This window comes from Typopeltis vanoorti, chromosome 7 (assembly GCF_054136105.1).
Source record: "Typopeltis vanoorti isolate ZY-2024b chromosome 7, IOZ_Tvanoo_1.0, whole genome shotgun sequence".
NCBI classification, from domain to species: Eukaryota; Metazoa; Arthropoda; class Arachnida; order Uropygi; family Thelyphonidae; genus Typopeltis; species Typopeltis vanoorti.
In genome coordinates, this window is record NC_143555.1 from 72,531,165 (window position 1) to 72,552,154 (window position 20,990).

General features: G+C 36.7%; 2 protein-coding genes across 3 annotated transcripts in view; one reads left to right on the top strand and one right to left on the bottom strand.

Annotated features, from left to right (window-relative positions):
- The window catches only part of LOC150104774 (uncharacterized), a 334,262-nt gene extending 325,210 nt beyond the window's left edge, over window positions 1-9,052 (top strand). For both annotated transcript variants that reach the window (XM_090395341.1, XM_090395342.1), the window contains exon 11: window positions 8,968-9,052. In XM_090395341.1, coding sequence (XP_090251467.1) covers window positions 8,968-9,037 — 70 coding nt within the window. In that variant the 3' untranslated portion in view covers window positions 9,038-9,052. The remainder of the gene's footprint in view (window positions 1-8,967) is intronic.
- The window catches only part of LOC150104775 (leucine-rich repeat-containing protein 59-like), a 142,029-nt gene that overhangs the window by 54,091 nt on the left and 66,948 nt on the right, over window positions 1-20,990 (bottom strand). Inside the window, exon 4 of the mRNA XM_090395347.1 lies at window positions 8,158-8,230. Coding sequence (XP_090251473.1) covers window positions 8,158-8,230 — 73 coding nt within the window. The remainder of the gene's footprint in view (window positions 1-8,157; window positions 8,231-20,990) is intronic.

Here is a 20,990-nt window from a genome sequence, read left to right on the forward strand (position 1 = left end):
TTCACATTAGAATAAGAAAATGAAGGCAAACTACCTTTTTATGTGTCCTGATTAGGAATACTATCTTTACTCATCTCTTCACCATCCTTCACAAAAAATAGCCATAATTCACACCTTTAAAAAATGAGCTGTTTCCAATTTATAACATAGAAAGAAAGAATGAACTCTGGTTTCTATTCAGCCAGTCTATCATTAATGGATATTCAAGAAACGTGGTCTGAATAATGCTATTTTCTCATCCTCCTCCACAGCAAACTCCTGGCATTCATTACAGACTCCATTTCCATCTCATACATCAGTGGAAATCTCTCCATCAAAATTGATGAAATGGAATAGAAGGGCTTTGATCTCCAAATGACAGTAATTCCTCCCTCCCTCCCCTCTATAAATATTTGTACTGATGCTAACTCACAGAGTAATGTAGTCATTAAAATCACTCATAAGATTATGAAGATCAGTTGGAGTTAACTCAGAACCCAGGTTAATAAATGGAATGTACTGTAATAAGAAATCCCACTGACAGGTAGACAACTATAGTTTCCAGAGTAGTATTAAATTCGACATGCTGAAAAAGGATATGATTGCTCACAATGATAGCAACTCCTCTATGAACAGGTCCATCTAGCATTTTGTTTTTAAGAATAATCATGAAATGCGGGAAGGGCTCTTGTTGGGTTCTAAATGTCACCTGTAGACAGAAACAGACAGGCTTATATTTCTGCAGAACCTTAATATTAGCATTTTGGCAAAATCTGAGAATTCAATAGAAGTTCTCTCTATTCCTTTGGCTATGTAGATTTATCGAGGGACTGAGCTGACTGCTTTTTTTTATGTGGGGCTCTGAACTCTGATTTTTATTTAATTTTATTTTACAAATGGATTCTCATTTAGTGTGTGCTTACAAAGTTCAGGTATAATGAAATTATCAGAAAGTGAGATGGACATGAGTGTTTGTGTACCTTTGATATTATTTTTTTAACTACCACCTTCTCAGCATAAGAGATGTCAGAGCAGGTTTTGTGATGGCTAGCTTCCTCTCTGCATCCTGATATGAAATCTGTACAGTCTTCTTTATTCTTTCACCTATGGCATGATTAGATTTCTGACATTTAAAGTACGAAATCAGAAGGAACATATGTACTAGACATCATATATTTATGGTTAACACAACATGTGGAGAAATATAATATTTATTAAAAATCCCATTTGTTTCATCCAACCTTCCTCTCTGCATCCTGATATGAAATCTGTACAGTCTTCTTTATTCTTTCACCTATGGCATGATTAGATTTCTGACATTTAAAGTATGAAATCAGAAGGAACATATGTACTAGACATCATATATTTATGGTTAACACAACATGTGGAGAAATATAAAATTTATTAAAAATCCCATTTGTTTCATCCAACCTTATGTAGACATCATCAGGGATAGAAGAGAAGATCAGTTAACTACATTCAAACATGAATCACGAGTCATGTAACACGCACTACTAGCGCTTGTCTTAGTAATCATAGCCCAGTTACCAGGAGAGTGCACTATAAGTTCAAAGGAAACAAATTAATAGCTTTGTAATTCAAAATTAAATAACATTCATTTAAAAATAATAAAAAATAATAAATTAAATAAAATATTATTATTATTTGACACCTCCAGAGTCCAAGGACTCATCGAGGGAGGGCACCTGCTCTACAACTCCGTCTCCACCATTCAATCACCAACTGACCGCAACTACACCATCGCCATCTACTGCCGACCACCACAGATATTCCAACAGACAATCACAAACATCCATGCCCATGGCGTGATTCGAACCTGCAGCCTTTTGGCTGGAGAGCAGATACACTATCCAATCGGCCAACCAGGCCGACTTTATGAACAGTTAACGGCAATCACTTCCCAGAACTTTTCAGTGTGGCAAGCGGAGTAGTTAAGATCTGAATGACATAATAAAAGTCTAAGTTTCAATGAACAGACAATCAAATTTAAATATACTGGGCTGAAGAATCTTGGTTTGGTTCCAAAATCTGTCTTGTGTCAGTGGCATGGCAAGCTAGACTTAATTTCTGATTCTAAAAATTTAATGTAGTTTAATTTTAATTTAAGTTTTAATGTGATTGAATGATGACTGTCAATAATTTTTTTTGAATGGTAATTTTGTTATAACCATTAGTCGAAGTGATTTCCATTTTATTTAATTCTTCCAACAGAAGAGAATCAAAGAACAGCAAGTTCATGAGTGAGAGAGAGGATGGGGATTATGGTAAACCATGCAACAGTGCACAAAATATTTTGATTGCTGCAATTTTACAATTCACACTCAGTGCTACTTGGAAATCCTGATACTGAAAAAAAATTTCTTGCAACCCATGAAAAAAAAAAAAAAAACACCCAGTGGTGGTGTTTTTTTTTTTTAAGGCTCTAGAGACCAAACATGACTTTCCACATCACTTTACCATCATCATCATCAAATTCCTGCTACCCTCAAGGGGTGTACAGGATATGATAGTACTACATGAAAAATTTACATCATAATTAATTTCCTATCTACAATTTTCCTCCAAATCAGTCTGTTACTTGTCAAGACTCCAACATTAAGGCACTTTGGACCGTATCAATCCACCTATATCTTGGTCTTTCTCTGGGTCGTTTTCCTGCCAACCTGGCAGAGAACACTCGTTTTGCTAATCTTTCCTTGCCCATTCTGTTTAAGTGACCATACCACCTGAGATTAGCTCTGCTAACGCATTCCTGGATGCTGACAATGTCAAGTATTTTCATAACATCCTCGTTTTTAATATGATATTGCCATTGATGCCATCTGTTCATGCCTATAATCTTTCTCAGGACTCTCATATCTGTGGTCTCTAGTCTTTGGTCAAGTGTTTTACTTCTGACCCAGCACTCAGATCCATAAGTTAAAACTGGTTTGAACACTGTCTTGTACACAGCTAATTTAGTGTTCCGACTAATTTCTCTTATTCCATATGAATTTATTCAGTTGACTTCCCACCATACCAGCTTTGCTGATTCTGTTGTCTATTTCTATATTTAATTTACCATCTTCAGTAAAAATCGTGCCTAAATAGCTGAAATGTTTTACTTGTTCCACAGGTTCTCCATTAACAACACAGTTGACACTTTCAATGATTCTGCCTATTTTCATTGTCTTTGTCTTTTTATTGCTGACCTTCATACCATATCTATTACAACAGCTATTCAATTTAGTCAGAGAATCTTGCAGACTTGTAGCAGATTTATTTAGAAGTATAACATCATCTACATAAAGCAAAGAGCTGACATTAACATCTCCAATTTTGATATGTTTAATACCACTTTCCTTTATAATGTGATCCATATAGATAATGAATAACAGAGGGGATAATGTACATCCTTGTCTCACACCAGATTTAACATTAAACCATTTTCCTGTACTTCCTTCAAATTCTAACTGCTGACTTACAACTCAAATAAAGACTAAGTATTGCTTGATATAATGCCCCATTGACACCATATAACTGCAGCATATTGAATAGCTTCTCTCTTGGCACCTTATCATTTGCCTTTTCCAAATCGACAAAACTTAAATACAGATCTTTGTTATATTCCCATGCTTACTCGACTATTTGTTGTAAAGTGAAGAACTGATCCTGACAGCCTCTATTTGGCCTGAATCCAGCTTGTTCTTCACCAAGCTTTTCTTCCACTTCTTCTCAACCGTTCCTCAAGTATACTTGCATAGATCTTGCCAGGAACACTCAGTAGGGAAATACCTCTGTAATCCTCACATTCAGTTTTATTTCCCTTTTTATATTATGGGTACGATGAGAGCTCTACTCCAATCATCGGGAATTCGTCCCTCTGTCCAGGCTTTCTGAACTATGCAGTGCAGCCACTGTAAGACTCTCACACCACCATACTTCAGCATTTCTGGTCGAACATCATCTACTCCTGCTGCCTTTCCACATTTCAAGCCTTTGATGGCTTTTTCTACTTCAAGTATGGATATGTATTCCTGACTGCATGCCTGGTCAGTGTTTTTTTTACCACTGTGCTGTCATCACTGCTTGTTTCATTTAGAAGTTTTTCAAAGTAATTACTCCATACTTCAAGGATATCTTTTTCTCCTGTTTTCATGTCACCTTTATCATCTCTAACTCCTTTTACAGCACACTTTCCTCCATTCCTAAGCTTCTTCAACAACCTCCAGAATATTTTGCCACCTTCTTGATATTTATTTTCTATATTCTTGCCAAAGTCCTCCCATGACTTTTGTTTAGCTAGTTTTACACAGTGTTTAGCATTCTTGCATTTGTCTCTATATTCTCTAAGAGCGCAAGCTGACTTATTTGACAGGAACTTTTGATATGCTTTCTTCTTTTCCTTCACTGCCTCTTTAACTTACTGTGTCCACCAGGAGTTCTGATTTTTTTATCCTTACAGCCAACCTCACCACATGTCTCTCTGGCAGAATCAATCAATGTTTTCTTCAGAGTTTGCCACTGAATCTCCAAGGTTTGATTCCTGTTCTCAAACTCTTTCATTTTTTCTTCAATAATCTTGGTGTATTTTAGTCTACAGTTCACATCTGAGAGCTGCTCAACTTTTATTCGCTTTAAAACTTTCTTACATGTTATTCTTTTCAATATGAAATTCACTTTTATCTTGCTCAAGACTAGATAGTGATCACTTCCAATTTCAAATCCTCTGTACACTCTGGTATCCTGCACCAGAGAGAAAACATCACTATTAACAATAACATAGTCAATGAGACTTTTCTTATTCCTAGCCTCTTCTCTCCATGTGAATGGTGCACATTTTTATGTTGGAACATGGTGTTAGTAATAACCAGTCCATGTCCTGAGCAGAAATCCAACAGATATTTGCCATTATTAAAACACTTAAGGAATAGAACAACGTAGTTAAGGATATAAATTAAATTAAACTTTAATAAATATTTTCCGATATTTCGGCAACGTCACGTTGCCATTTTCTAAAGGAACTTACAAAAAAGTTATGTGCACGTAGGCACTATAACACAGAAACTGGGAATGAAGAAATGAAGCTATTGTTCTCCTAACAGTCCTGATGGTGCCCTCTAGCGGGCTAAGTAGGTGTTCTTGGCTGTTGGGCTGAAGGTCTGCAGATGTAAGCCTCCCAAATTTGGGGCAGTCGCATACACCCAAATTTGTTGAGGTTTGAAGAATTTCTTAGGGCTGAGGCTGATTCCATAAAGAGTCTTTCAAATTTTGTATTTGCTACGGTGTATCCCTGTAGCTTTCTTCCACATTATTCTGTGGCGTGTATCCAGAGCATGGTCTGCAAGCCCAGAATGACTGTATTTGTGAAAATGGATGTAGTCCTTGTGTTCCAAAATTCTGATATTCGCTGTCCTGCCTGTTTGGCCAAAGTAAGACAGTTTACAACTGCAAGGGACCTGGTAAACACCAGGTAGGTCTAGGGGAAGTGGTTGGTCTTTAGTGGAGCGGATAAGGGATGCCAATCATTAGGACTGTTAGTAGAACAATAGCTTTATCTCTTCATTCCCAGTTTCTGTGTTGTAGTGCCTACGTGCACATAACTTTTTTTGTAAGTTCCTTTAGAAAATGGCAACGTGACGTTGCCGAAATATTGGAAAATATTTATTAAAGTTTAATTTAATTTATATCTTAACTACGTTGTTCTATTCCTCAAGTGTTTTAATAATGCATAACCAACGTATAAGCCTGTCTACGAGATATTTGCCATTATTATTAGCTTTGCTCTTTTCTCCAAATTTTCCCAAAATATTTTTGTATGTCTCAATCATTTCCTACTCTACTGTTTAGATCCCCAACAAGGACCAACTTTTCATTTTTCATTGGTTCAGTGGCTTTTTCTAAAGCATCAAAAAAATTCCTCCACTTCTACCTTAGTAGAACCTTCTGTGGGACCATAGGCACAAATAAGTCTCATTGTCCAGTTCCCCATTCTCATATTTGCCCACAATACTCTACTTGAGACTGACTGCCATTCAAGAAGATTAGCCTTGTATTTTGTGTTGAATACTATGGCTACTCTTTCTTTTCCTTGATCGTCATTGCCTGAATATAACATTTTGTATTTATTGCTCATAAAGATCTCAACTCTTTCTTTTCCTTGATCGTCATTGCCTGAATATAACATTTTGTATTTATTGCTCATAAAGATCTCAACAGTTTTGGTCTTTTTTGTTTCAGTCATCCCTATTATGTCGATCTGGTACTTATCTAATTCCTCAGCTAGCTCCATTTCTTTGCCATTCAGGCTTCTTACGTTGATAGTACCGATCTTTAACTCTGGTGATGTTGAGTTGGGGTTTGTTTTCAGATTTGTTCCAGTAGCTGACTTTTCGCTGTTCGCCCTGGTTCCCTGGCGAAAACAACGGGGGCCTTGTTTAACCGGGCGATGCCCCAGCCGGCATGAAATTTTGTCATGTTGTACCATCATTTTTAATTTTGGTTTAACCAATAAGAATACAATTTGGTCGGCTAAATCCCAAATTGCCAGCCCATCCCCGTTCGTTCAGTATCCAAGTAGATACCCAACAGGGTGCACCACGAGAAGGTGAGGATTGGACATTAGGTCAGAAGCCCTGGTCGGTTCTCTGCATTCCTTTAAAGGCTATGTGGAAGTCTCCTCTCAGTTATACAGCTTTGACCCTTAAGCACCCCACATCACTTTACCAGGCGATGAAATTCATCACCCACCTAAAGACACCTATAAAACATCCATGTCCACAGTGAGATGCAAACACAGTTTGTTGCCTGGAGAGCAGATATGTTAACTTCACTGACAAGCTAATAAAGCCAAAGTGATATCATAGTCAAGACATGATCTTCTGCTGATATAGCTTAGTAAACAAATGAATGGTGGGAAATCATACACTGACAAGTGAACACAAAGGATTAGCAGGAACCACACACACACACACACACACACACACACACACACATAGCATGCAAAAGGACAACATGAAAAAGCACTAATTCAAACAATAATGGAAGATATAAAAGGAAGAACTAGAAAAGTATGGAACTATAAAAATAAAAACCCAGAATCAATGTTTGACTCAGAATGTTACAATAGCTTAAATTAATGTTGCTTACCTGAAATCTTCATAATGAACTAAATGTGTGTACCATTAAAATGCAAAACAACCTGAAAATTTTGTAATTGGTTGCCTCCATTCACAGAGAAAGAAAGGACACAAGTGATGAACAGCTATTATGCTCAAATTGCCTTAGTCATACAAGGATGGCAGAAAAGTGGTAGACAACTGTTCTGCAAAAGTCACAAAATTGCAAGTTACATGTTGCACAGGCCTACCTCTACAGGGAAGAGAAAACCAACAATGGATAAGTTGATTTCTCTTAAACCTAAATTCAGAAATGATATAATATACAGTATTAATTAGGAATTAATTTTTTAATCAGAAGTTGTGCACTGGTAATAGCTTGTTTTGTCTTTGAAAACTTAATTCTAAACTGATAACCACACAGACTAATGAAAATACAGTATTTTAGATGTATATACAGTAAAAGCAAATGAAGAAATTTCTTCTAAGAACGTATCTTCTGTTCAAAGCAGAAGAGTATGAGTGATTCTTGTCGCATGGCACATGGAAAGAGATGGGAGAAGGAACGCAATAAAATATTTGCTTTCAACCAAAACACCATCTCTAAAGGAAGAGTGGCCTCAGTACCAATATTCTGCCCTAGTAGTATTATACTCCTGTGGTTATTTTTCAACTTTAAAAAGTAGTTATATTTCATTGCTTCAAGTTTTTAAAGAAATAAGTTACTTTAACACATTTGTATATACCACTAACTAAATTAAAATGCTGTACACACACAAGTTAAAGTTAAGATTTATAAAAGCCTATGAATGAATAACAAGAGGGAAAGATGAAATAAAAGAATTTGCTCAAATAAAACAAAGGAAATTGTAGGAAATAAAAGAAAATCATGGGAAATAAAATAAAATTGCAAGTTACATGTTGCACAGGCCTACCTCCACAACATAAGTGCAGAGTATAAAGGCTTACTAAGTATTTCTGTATTTCATGTCCAGTGCCTTTGTATGTTAAGGTTTGCTATAATAATAAAAAATCAATAAAGTATGCTAAACAATAATACCTCTTTCTTCTTTTAGTCTCTTTTGCTTTTCTCTTTCTAAATCAGATTCCTTAGATTTCATAAAGGCAACAACCTGCAAATAATAAACAGCATAATATTGAACCATTATCTAAGGCACTGAATTCTATGATCAACATTCACTATAACAAACTACTAAATCCTAACCAAAGCCCCCACAGGTATAATGCAATGCTAATAAAAATTCATTATAGCAAACTATCCTCTACAACAAACTGTCCTGTGAGCAATGAGTTTGCTATGAGGGTGGTTAACTGTACCACTGAATAACTTTGATAGAATTCAAGACTGCATACTGAACAAATAGCAAAACAACTTGGTTATAGAATTAGATAATAAGACAATTTATTTCAAATAAAAAAGTATACAGTTTTCAAAACTGTTATTTTTGATTCCATTCATTATCTAATGTGTAATGAGAAATTACACATTAAAAAATGTGTAATTCTTATGTGTCTATTAGGTGCATCTATTATTAAATGTGTCTATTATATGCTTTATAGAGCTACAGAATACTGATGAGAAAGAAAATATAGAGAACATATACAGAAATGCAAGTTCCCTCTGTGCCAAAATAGTACAGTGTATTGTTTACAAGTTTTACACTCATTTTGTATAAAACTGCACTTAACTTTTCCCATAACAGAGAAATTCAGGCAGCATTTTTTTGGTAGGCAAAATAATATAAATAAATAAGAGAAAATTTATGTAGAAAATGAGTGGAAATTTCATTAAAAACTTGTATGCTTATATCTATCTGCTAGTTAATAAGCTATATTTTAATCATTACAGTAAACAGAAGTCTAACAAACTACTGAAAAATCATGAAGTTCTATACAGAATGCTATTCCAAACAAACTGACTAAAGCAAATAATCTCTTACAACTAAACCATTCCTGTTTATTGGAAGAAGCAAATATAACTAATCAAAGAATTAATGATTTATTAATTCTGCATTTCAGCATTAGCAAAATATTTAATATTTTGGCTTATTTTTAAAATAGTTATCAATATTTTTCTGTTGGATGAGAACTGTAACCATGAATGTTATTTGAATTGTGTATATACAGGTATATTAATAAAACCTGACAAAAGGACTAACTTATAACCAATCATTCAATAATGATAAAAATAAAAGATACCCTGCAACCATGTTTTTGGTGAAACCAAAACCAAAGATTTCTTTTCGAGTGCTTTGCTGACTAAACTATGTATAATGTACATAGTTTGGTCAGCAACATGGCAAATACTATACTTTGCTTTCATTAAAGCAAAGACCATTATAATGAAGATCTGTATTGATGTAGATCTGAAAAATGCATATGAAGTGCCAAGAGAAGAGCTGTTCAAACTAAAATAATGATACACTTTTTGAAAATTTTTCATATTGCTCCTTTAAAATGCAAATCAGCACAATATACACAGACAGATTTGCCTATATTCTTAAGGAGGCACCCCAGGTATATAAACACTGGTTATTTCTGTGATTAAATATTAAAACAAATGATATATGTATTCAGTCACGTATTAAAAATGTGATAACATGAGTGTTTTTAGATATATCTTAGGGAAGATATTCATGTTTGTGATGTGTCGATTTTAAAATTTTTTGGAACATACATGGTGAAAAATTTATGGAGACAGCTCACGTGTTAGAATAATTGCTTTGCTTATCATTAGGAAAGTAACATTTGACGTTTCGACTATGTATTCCTGATGATTCACCATCAGGAAACATACATATGTACAGGATGCAAGCTACATAACACCACACTATACAAAAGTAAGATGAATCTAAATGTTTGTTAATCATCAAACTGGAACTCCCTTTTTCCAGCTTAGCCTGACTTCTGGTGGAAAAAAAAAAAAAACTGCATTCAACTTTTTCTGAAGTCCTCTCGTATTAAGATTTTCTTCTGTTTGGAGTTGTTCTGGATGCTATAGGGGTTGAAAATGGGTCCTCCATATTCTTGGAATAATTAATTCATCATTCTTGTTCAGATTTGGATGATGTTTCAACATTTCACAGGTTTCTTTGAATATTCTTTCAAACCAGGTTTTGGTGCAGTGTTGAGACTTAGTGCCTTTCCTGTCAATTCTGTGACATGTTTGGAGTGAATGGTCTGACAGGCCTGTTTTACCATAGTGGAGGTATTTAATGTGGTATTTGTGTTCATCTTTTCTAAGTGGAATGGTGCATCCTATTTCCCTTATGTCAGGTAGGTTACAAGGTACATTGAATTTTGTAAACCCCTGGGAGGAGAAGGTATGGAAGCGCTAAATAAATTTCTTAATTTTTCAGGGGATTTGAAGGTTGTCTTAATATTGTATTTAAGTAGTATTCTATCTGTTTTTCTCTGAATACCCCTAATGTATGGTACAGCTATGGCATTCTTGTAATTTTTTTTTTTGCTTTTCATGACATTTTTAAGGAGGATCTTGTGAACTGTTTTTTTTTTTTGTTGTTGTAGCCATTTTTTTACAAACATTTGGCTAATAATTTCAAATTCTTGGTTCAGAGCCTGTTCATTGGAACAAATTGTTAGGGCTCTGTGTTTGAGGGTGCTGATGAACCCTAGTTTTTGTGTTGGACGGTGGTATGAATTTTTATGTATTGGCCTGTGTGTGTGTGTGTGTGTGTGTGTGTGTGTGTGCGCGCGCGCGCGTGTAGGCTTGCAGTAGACTGTGAAGGAGAGGCAATCCGAGGAAAGATGTGCAACACGTGTGTCTAGAAAAGAAAGAAAGTTTTTTTCGATCTAGATGGTGAATTGGATATGTTTGTGTTGTTTGTTCAGGTGGCTTAGGAATGTATTTAATGTTTTGCAGCTATCAGGCCAAATGGTGAAAATATCAACATATCTTCATTCATAACTTGCCCACCCAGGGATTTACAAAATTCAATTAACCTGTAATCTACCTTACATAGTGCAAACAAGGCACACCATCTCAATTAGAAAAGATGAACACAAACACCACATTAAATACCTCCACTATGGTAAAACAGGCCTGTCAGACCATGCACTCCAAACATGCCACAGAATTGACTGGAAAGGCACCAAGCCCCAACATGACTGTGGCTGGTGTTGTAAGAAGTCCCAAAAACCACACCACAGCCTAGTTCAAAAGAAAATTCAAAGAAGCCTATGAATGCTGAAATATCATCCAAATCTGAACAAGAATGATGGATTAATTATTCCAAGAATATGGAGGACCCATCTGCAACCCCCGATAGCATCCAGAACAACCCCAAAGAGAAGAAGAGGACTTTAGAAATACAAGAGGACTTTAGAAATTGTTTAATGTTTTTTTTTTTTTTTTTTCAATGATGACCTCAATACGGAGGTCAAAATGTCAAATGTTACTTTTTTATTATTACGGGCGACCCCAAGGAGTCCTTAAACTCATCGAGGGAGGCCCTAAACATGCCAATCACAACTATTTGACATTCACACAGTATCTAGCATACTTTGCCTTGAACTCATTCACTGTCATAGCACCCACAACAGACTGACAGCTTATTCCACTCATTCACCACTCTAAAAGTAAAAACCCTAGCTCTAACACCCTTACTAACCACACTCTTGCCCAGCTTCCATGGATGTCCCCTAGTCCTCCCGCCACCAGTCCTGTTCTCAAAAATATCCTCTGAATTAATCCTATAGTAATCCTTCAACAATTTGAATGTCTCAATCATATCTCCCCTTTTCTGCCTATCAACCAATTTCTGCAACCCACAAATCTTCAACCTGTTCTCATAAGGTTCATTCCATAGACCTGCTATCATCTTGGTCACTCGTCTCTGGATCCTCTCCACCTCCTTCCCATCAAGAAGAAACCTAGGTGACCAAATCTGGGCACAGTAGTCAAGATGGGGTCTTATCAAGGCTCGATACAGAGGAACAATAACTTGCTTGTCTCTGCTCGTCAAAGTATTCTTCAGCATTCAAGTGATTTGATGAGCTGATTTAGCCACTTTTGCAATGTGTCCCCTAAACTTCAACTCCCTATCCACCAACACTCCCAAGTCCCTGGCCTCATCAATCTCCTGGAGTACAGTTCCACCAATGTGATATGCTGCTGCTAATCTTTTCACCCCAAAATGCATAACCTTACATTTTGCCACATTAAATTAACATCCATTCTCCTTAGCCCAGACCTGCAATCTATCCAAATCATCCTGCAAAATTTTGACATCTGCATTCACTATTGCCCTACCCGAATTTGCATCATCAGTGAACAAATGAACCGTTCCTCTCAGATCCTTCCCTACATCGTTAATGAACAAATTAAACAGCAATGGTCCAAGAACAGAACCCTGTGGCACACCACTAGTCGCAGGCCGTCTTTTGGACTCTACTCCTGAGTAAACTACTCTCTGATATCTCCGTCAACCACGCTTCTATCCATCTCGCCAACCCTATATCCATTCCCATATGTTACAGTTTACGGATTAGAATTCCATGTGGTATCCTGTCAAAGGCCTTAGCCAGGTCCAGCAGGATCGCTGTAAACCTATTACCCTTATCTTAAATATTATTAAATCCATGCTGTTCCCCATACAGTATCTCATTTTACATCAAACTACTCTCTGATATCTCCGTCAACCACGCTTCTATCCATCTCGCCAACCCTATATCCATTCCCATATGTTACAGTTTACGGATTAGAATTCCATGTGGTATCCTGTCAAAGGCCTTAGCCAGGTCCAGCAGGATCGCTGTAAACCCATTACCCTTATCTTAAATATTATTAAATCCATGCTGTTCCCCATACAGTATCTCATTTTCATCAATCCATTCCTGTATTTTTCCCTTGACTACTTTTTTCAAGACCTTGACAACAATTCCTGATATGCTGATCAGTCGGTAATTTGCAACAGTAGTCTTGGATCCTCCTTTATACAGTGGAACTATTTTCCCCCCTCTTTCCACCCCTTCAGGACTAAACCAGACCCAAGACCGAGATTAAACAATATGGTCAAGGGTAATGACAATTCTTTAGCTGCTTCACGTAAGACTCGTGCTGGTATACCATCCAATCCCAAAGATGTATTCTCATTAATGTTCTGTAATAGACTATTCACCTCCACTTCATTCACCACAATTCCCACATAAACTAATGATTCCTTCGATGTCACCAACTGGATGATATACTCTTGCAAAGTGCTCACTCAGTAACTCCACTATATCGACTGATTCAGTGACCTCCCTACCATCGGTATTCCTTAAAATCATTCTGCCGTGTACAGTTTTTTTTTTTACTTGTAGCCTATTGAAAGAACTGTTTGGGATTCTCTTTAGCTTGCATGGCTAATTTCCTCTGATAATTCTCTTTTGCTTTTCTGACCACACTCGTTACCCTTCTGGCCTGCACTTTATACTGTTCGTGTGCCTGCAGGACCTTTCTCGTTAAATTCCCTCCGCAGTTGTTTCATTTTTTGCAACTCAAGCTTAATGGTATTATTTATCCATTTAACCCCTACTTGATTTACTATTTGGACTCTAGGTATATAGTCAGCCACAACCTCCTGCAAATGCTCCTTGACCACTTCCCACACATTTAGCCACCTCCCGGGTGGCTAAATGTGTGAAATTGATCTTATGATCACTCGCACCAATAGGTGGCAACATGGTCATATTCATTACAGTCAAATTCTCAGATGCTATTACTAGGTCAAGCACTCTCGAACCCTAGTATTTTCCATTACATGCTGCCTCAGATAGTTATCCCTTAATAACTGAATAAAATCCAGTTTCTTCCTCACATGTGTTGTCCTCTCCTCCTTCCAATCAATGTTACCATAGTTGAAATCCCCCATAATGCGGATGATGCGAAGTTGGGTAGGGCAATAGTGAATGCAGATGACGTCAAAATTTTGCAGGATGATTTGGATAGATTGGAGGTCTGGGCTAGGGAGAATGGATGTCAATTTAATGTGGCAAAATGTAAGGTTATGCATTTTGGGGTGAAAAGATGGGAGGCAGTTTACTGCATTGGTGGAACCGTGCTCCAGGAAATTGATGAGGCACGAGATTTAGGAGTGTTGGTGGATAAGGAATTGAAATTTAGGGGACACATTGCAAAAGTGGCCAAATCAGCTCATCAAATCACTTGGTTGCTGAAGAATACGTTGACAAGCAGAGACAAGCAGGTTATTGTTCCTCTGTATCGAGCCTTGATAAGACCTCATCTCGACTACTGTGCTCAGATTTGGTCACCTAGGTTTCTTCTTGATGGGGAGGAGGTGGAGAGGATCCAGAGGCGAGTGACCAAGATGATAGCAGGTCTGTGGAATGAACCGTATGAGAACAGGTTGAGGATTTGTGGGTTGCAAAAATTGGTTGATAGGCGGAGGAGGGGAGATATGATTGAGACATTCAAATTACTGAAGGGTTTCTATAAAATTAATTCAGAAGATATTTTTGAGAACAGGGCTGGTTGTGGGAGGACTAGGGGACATCCATGGAAACTGGGCAAAAGTGTGGTTAGTAAAGGTGTTAGAGCTGGGTTCTTTACTTTTAGAGTAGTGAATGAGTGGAATGCGCTCCCTGAGTCTGTGGTGGATGCTGTGACAGTGAATGAGTTTAAGGCGAGGTATGATACTGTATGAATGTCGAATAGTTGTGATGAAAATGATTTGGGGCCTCCCTCGATGAGTCTAATGACTCCCTGGAGTTGCCCGTAATAATAATAATAATAATAATAATAATAATAATAATTACCCTCCTTCCACTCATTTCATCAATTTGTTTATGCAACTATCTCCACCATCTATTCCATCATCTGGTCTATAGCAGCACCCAACTATATATTTTGTTCTGCCAGTCTCAATCTCACACCAAATAGCCTCAAATGAGCTCTTTTCACTATCCTGCAATACAACTTCTATTCTCCTTGGTTGCAGTTCATCAGCTATCATCAATAACACTCCTTCCCCCATTTTATTCTCTCTGTCCTTCCTGAACACATTATACCCTACACAGGATAAGGTGATCAGCCTTACGCCCTGACATATACTATGTCCTGTAGTGTCGAATTCTCAAGGCCGGTTTGCCTGCTTTGCAGGATGAAAAAACCCCAGGATAAACTGGGGAAAAAAATCTATTGTCCACACCCAAGGCCGGCTAACTTGGCTATGGCTGAGGAAGATCCTTCAGCTCCTCACATCACCGACAGGAATCGAACCTAGGACACTCCTTCCCCAGACATATGGTTGCGAAGTGCACAGCCACTAGACTAACTGCAAGGAAGGGAAAACAAGATGGTGGAGAAGTGCTTATGATAAGTGATAACACAGTATGTATATACTACATACTGTGTTATATAAAGAACTTTCATGAATAGAAGTTCATTGTTTATTTTTCCTCTCACCCCCTCTGAAGGACCCCCACCATTGAAATGGTTCACCTTTTGTTTTGTTTTGTTAATGGAAGTCATCATCATCAAATTCCTGCTATGTACCCTCAAGGGGTGTACAAGTTATGACAGTACATGAAAAAATTACATCATTACTAACTTCCTATCTACAATTTTCCTCCAAATCAGTCTGTTACTTGTCAAGACTCCAACATTATCATATCTTATATTTCTATCGTCTAAGGCACTTTGTACCGTATCAATCCACCTATATCTTGGTCTTCCTCTGGGTCGTTTTCCTGCCAACCTGGCAGAGAACACTTGTTTTGCTAATCTTTCCTCTCCCATTCTATTTAAGTGACCATACCACCTGAGATTAGCTCTGCAAATGCATTCCTGGATGCTGACAATGTCAAGTTCTTTCCTAATATCCTCATTTTTAATATGATATTGCCATTGATGCCATCTGTTCACGCCTCTAATCTTTCTCAGGACTCTCATATCTGCGTTCTCTAGTCTTTGGTCAAGTGTTTTACTTCTGACCCAGCTCTCAGATCCATAAGTTAAAACTGGTTTGAACACTGCCTTGTATACCAGTGCTTCCCAAATTTCTGTATGTCAAGGCCCCCTATGCAAAAATTAAAATATTTCACGGCCCCCTCGAAAAAAAATCGTAATAGAGATATATATTATCATAATATATAATATTTACTGTATTTATATTCAATACAAAACATACACAGCGAATATTGCAAAAATCAAATGCATGTATTACATTTTTTGCCTCTTACCGTTTGGTTTGAAGACGATGCGGGCTGTTCTGGTAAAATATGAAATACTGTCTTTTTTTTTTTTTTAGTCTATTTCTGCTTCTTCTGATTGTTAGCGGGATTTTTTATTTTATTTTTTTTATCAACCACTTATCCATCTCAGGGTTAAATTTTTTAACGTAGAATAGATTAAATAATATCACCACTTACCGATACTGGCACACCACAGACTGATAACATGAAATTAGTGAATATTACCTGAATAAGGGAATCCCATGGACGAGGAACATTTTTCTCTTTTGTGACTTTTCTCCCTTTACGGTAATTAAGCCTAACGCGAAACAGACAGCAAAGGCAGGTTATTAAAACGTGCATATGATTGGTGCGGTATTATCAAAAGATCGCGCACCCGAAAGATATAAGCATAGCTGACAATTGAGTTGAAATGCTAACTCTCTTCAACCGAATTCCATATGTGAAACTGCCATAACATTCATGATATATATATATATATATATATATATATATTACTTAGTTTTAACACTTTTACGAATTTTAACACGTTCGGTTGAATTTTATTGCTGCCTTGAGAAATCGAACTTACAAACATCTAATTAATAACAATAGTTTTTAGTTAGATACCATGTTTGCCCATGCAACATATGGTTTTGTTTCAGTCTATACAGCATAGTTTCTGTATGAGGGGACATGTGATTCATTAATTAGTGTGTTTTTATCCCAGTTGTCTCTAATTGCACTATTTGTTGAGAAATATATTACACAGACTCCTCATACCTTATTCATTGGCATAATAAAAGTACTTGTTTTTATTATCTCTGCAGTATAGTGGCTATTAGGGAGGGCGTGTTGTTTACCACTGCAAGCGAGTTGCTATCTCCCCACATGAACTTGTTTAAGCTTTTTTTCATGTTTGAAGTATATGCGAAACTTTTATTGGTAACAGAAAACTGGCTCGGATGACAATGATAATATAAAACGAGTTTTGATATGTATATAAAGTCAATATCAACAGTCCCTGATTACGAACGCGTGATGAAAGGGGCAGGAAGATTTGAAGCTTCCCTGCAGAGCATTCGAAGTAAATACAATTAACCACTGCTTTGAAATGAAACATATGAATAAGCAATATTTACTAATATTCATTAAGCGCCGGAATATGCAGGAAGCAAAGTTTGTGAATCAACACCAATGTGTGAATTTTTCCATTAAAATATAAAAAATAACAAAAAAGAAAAAATAAATAATAAAAGTTAAATACGTTTCTTTTAAAATAAAAAAAATCTACTTAGTCTTAAAATATTTTCAATTTGTTTTTATTATTTGATGGCCCCCCCCCCCTCAACAAAACCTACGGCTCGCAAGGAGGCAGCGGCCCACAGTTTGGGAAGCGCTGTTGTATACAGCTAATTTAGTGCTCTGAATAATTTCTCTCTTATTCCATATGAATTTATTCAATTGACTTCCCACCATACCAGCTTTGCTGATTCTGTTGTCTATTTCTATATTTAATTTACCATCTTCAGTAAACATCGTGCCTAAGTAGCTGAAATGTTTTACTTCTTCCACAGGTTCTGCATTCACAACACAGTTGACATTTTCAACAGTTCTACCTATTTTCATTGTCTTTGTCTTGTTATTGCTAACCTTCATACCATATCTATTACAACAGCTATTCAATTTAGTCAGATAATCTTGCAGACTTGTAGCGGATTTATTTAGAAGTATAACATCATCCGCAATAAAGCAAAGAGCTAACATTAACATCTCCAATTTTGATATCAGGTTTAATACCACTTTCCTTCATAATGTGATCCATATAGATAATGAATAACAGAGGGGATAATGTACATCCTTGTCTCACACTAGATTTAACATTAAACCATCTTTCTGTACTTCCTTCAATTCTAACTGCTGACTTACAACTCAAATAAAGACTAAGTATTGCTTGATATAATGCCCCATTGACACCATATAACTGCAGCGTATTGAATAGCTTCTCTCTTGGCACCTTGTCATATGCCTTTTCCAAATCGACAAAACTTAAATACAGATCTTTGTTATATTCCCATGCTTTCTCAACTATTTGTCGTAAAGTGAAGATCTGATCCTGACAGCCTCAATTTGGCCTGAATCCAGCTTGTTCTTCACCAAGCTTTTCTTCCACAATTCTTCTCAACCGTTTCTCAAGTATACTGGCATAGATCTTGCCAGGAACACTCAGTAGGGAAATACCTCTGTAATTCTCACATTCAGTTTTATTTCCCTTTTTATATATGGGTACCATGAGAGCTCTACTCCAATCATCGGGTATCCCTCTCTCCAGGCTTTCTGAACTATGCAGTGCAGCCACTGTAAGACTTTTATACCACCATACTTCAGCATTTCTGGTCGAATATCATCTACTCCTGCTGCCTTTCCACATTTCAAGCCTTTGATGGCTTTTTCTACTTCAAGTATGGATATGTATTCCCGACTGCATGCCTGGTCAGTGTTTTTTTTTTATCACTGCTTGTTTCATTTAGCAGTTTTTCAAAGTAATTACTCCATACTTCAAGGATATCTTTTTCTCCTGTTTTCATGTCACCTTTATCGTCTCTAACTCCTTTTACAGCACTCTTTCCTCCATTCCTAAGCTTCTTCAACAACCTCCAGAATATTTTGCCACCTTCTTCATATTTATTTTCTATATTCTTGCCAAAGTCCTCCCAAGACTTTTGTTTAGCTAATTTTACACACTGTTTAGCTTTCTTACATTTGTCTCTGTATTCTGTAAGAGTAAAAGCTGACTTATTTGCCAAGAACTTTTGATATGCTTTCTTCTTTTCCTTCACTGCCTCTTTAACTTCCTGTGTCCAGCAGAGAGTTCTAATTTTTTTATCCTTGCACACAACCTCACCACATGCCTCTCTGGCAGAATCAATCAATATTTTCTTCAGAGTTTGCCACTGAATCTCCAAGGTTTGATTCCTGTTCTCAAACTCTTTCATTTTCTTTTCAATAATCTTTCTGTATTTTAGTCTACAGTTCACATCTGAGAGCTGCTCAACTTTTATTCGCTTTAAAACTTTCATACATGTTATTCTTTTCAATATGAAATTCAATTTTATCCTGCTCAAGACTAAATAGTGATCACTTCCAATTTCAAATCCTCTGAACAATCTGGTGTCCTGCATCAGGGAGAAGACATCACTATCAACAATAACATAGTCAATGAGACTTTTCTTATTCCTAGCCTCTTCTCTCCATGTGAATTTGTGCACATTTTTATGTTGGAACATGGTGTTAGTAATAACCAGTCCATGTCCTGAGCAGAAATCCAACAGATATTTGCCATTATTATTAGCTTTGCTCTTTTCTCCAAATTTTACCAAAATATTTTTGTATGTCTCGCAATCATTTCCTACTCTGCTATTTAGACACCCAACAAGGACCAACTTTTCATTTTTCATTGTGTCAGTTGCTTTTTCTAAAGCCTCAAAAAATTGCTCCACTTCTACCTTAGTAGAACCTTCTATGGGACCACAGGCACAAATAAGTCTCATTGTCCAGTTCCCCATTCTCATATTTGCCCACATTACTCTACTTGAGACTGACTGCCATTCAAGAAGATTAGCCTCGTATTTTGTGTTGAATACTATGGCTACTCCTTCTTTTCCTCGATTGTCATTGCCTGAATATAACATTTTGTATTTATTGCTCAGAAAGTTCTCACCAGTTTTGGTCTTTTTTGTTTCAGTCACCCCTATTATGTCGATCTGGTACTTATCTAATTCCTCAGCTAGCTCCATCTCTTTGCCATTCAGGCTTCTTACGTTGATAGTACCGATCTTTAACTCTGGTGATCTTGAGTTGGGGTTTATTTTCAGATTTGTTCGAGTAGCTGACTTTTCGCTGTTCGCCCTGGTTCCCTGGCGAAAACAACAGGGGCCTTGTTTAACTGGGCAACGCCCCAGCCGGCATGAAATTTTGTCATGTTGTACCATCATTCTATATTTTGGTTTACCAATAAGAATACAATTTGGTTGGCTAAATCCCAAATTGCCAGCCCATCCTCATCCGTTCAGTATCCAAGAAGACCCAACAAGGTGCACCATGAGAAGGTGAGGATTGGACATTATGTCAGAAGCCCTGGTCGGTTCTTTGCATTCCTTTAAAGGCTATGTGGAGGTCTCCTCTCAGTTATACAGCTTTGACCCTTAAGCAACCCGTGAAAAATTTACATGCTTCTTTAATCTACTTTAAGGTTTTAAATTCCTCTTGAAAATTATTATTCTTTTAAGAGTTTGGATTATAAGTTTATATCAATGTTGTTCTATCAAAATTATGTTCCAAAAAATTTTTAAATCAACAAGTCAAGAACATGAAATCTTCCTTAGTCTAAAAACATCTTTCATGTTTTCACATTTTTTAATATATGGCTAAATACAAGAGTGTGCTGTCAATTCCTTCATGGTGTGCTGATCACCATGAAGGAATTGACATGTAAAGATCATTTGCATTTTAATATTTAATCACAGGAATAACCAGTGTTTCTGTACCAGGGGTGCTCCTTAAGGATATAGGCAAATTTGCTATATGCACTGATTTACAATAACATGGCTTAAATGAATCAAGGATGATTTGATGCAAAATGAAGGAAGCATGCTACCTCCACTGTATTCATTATCT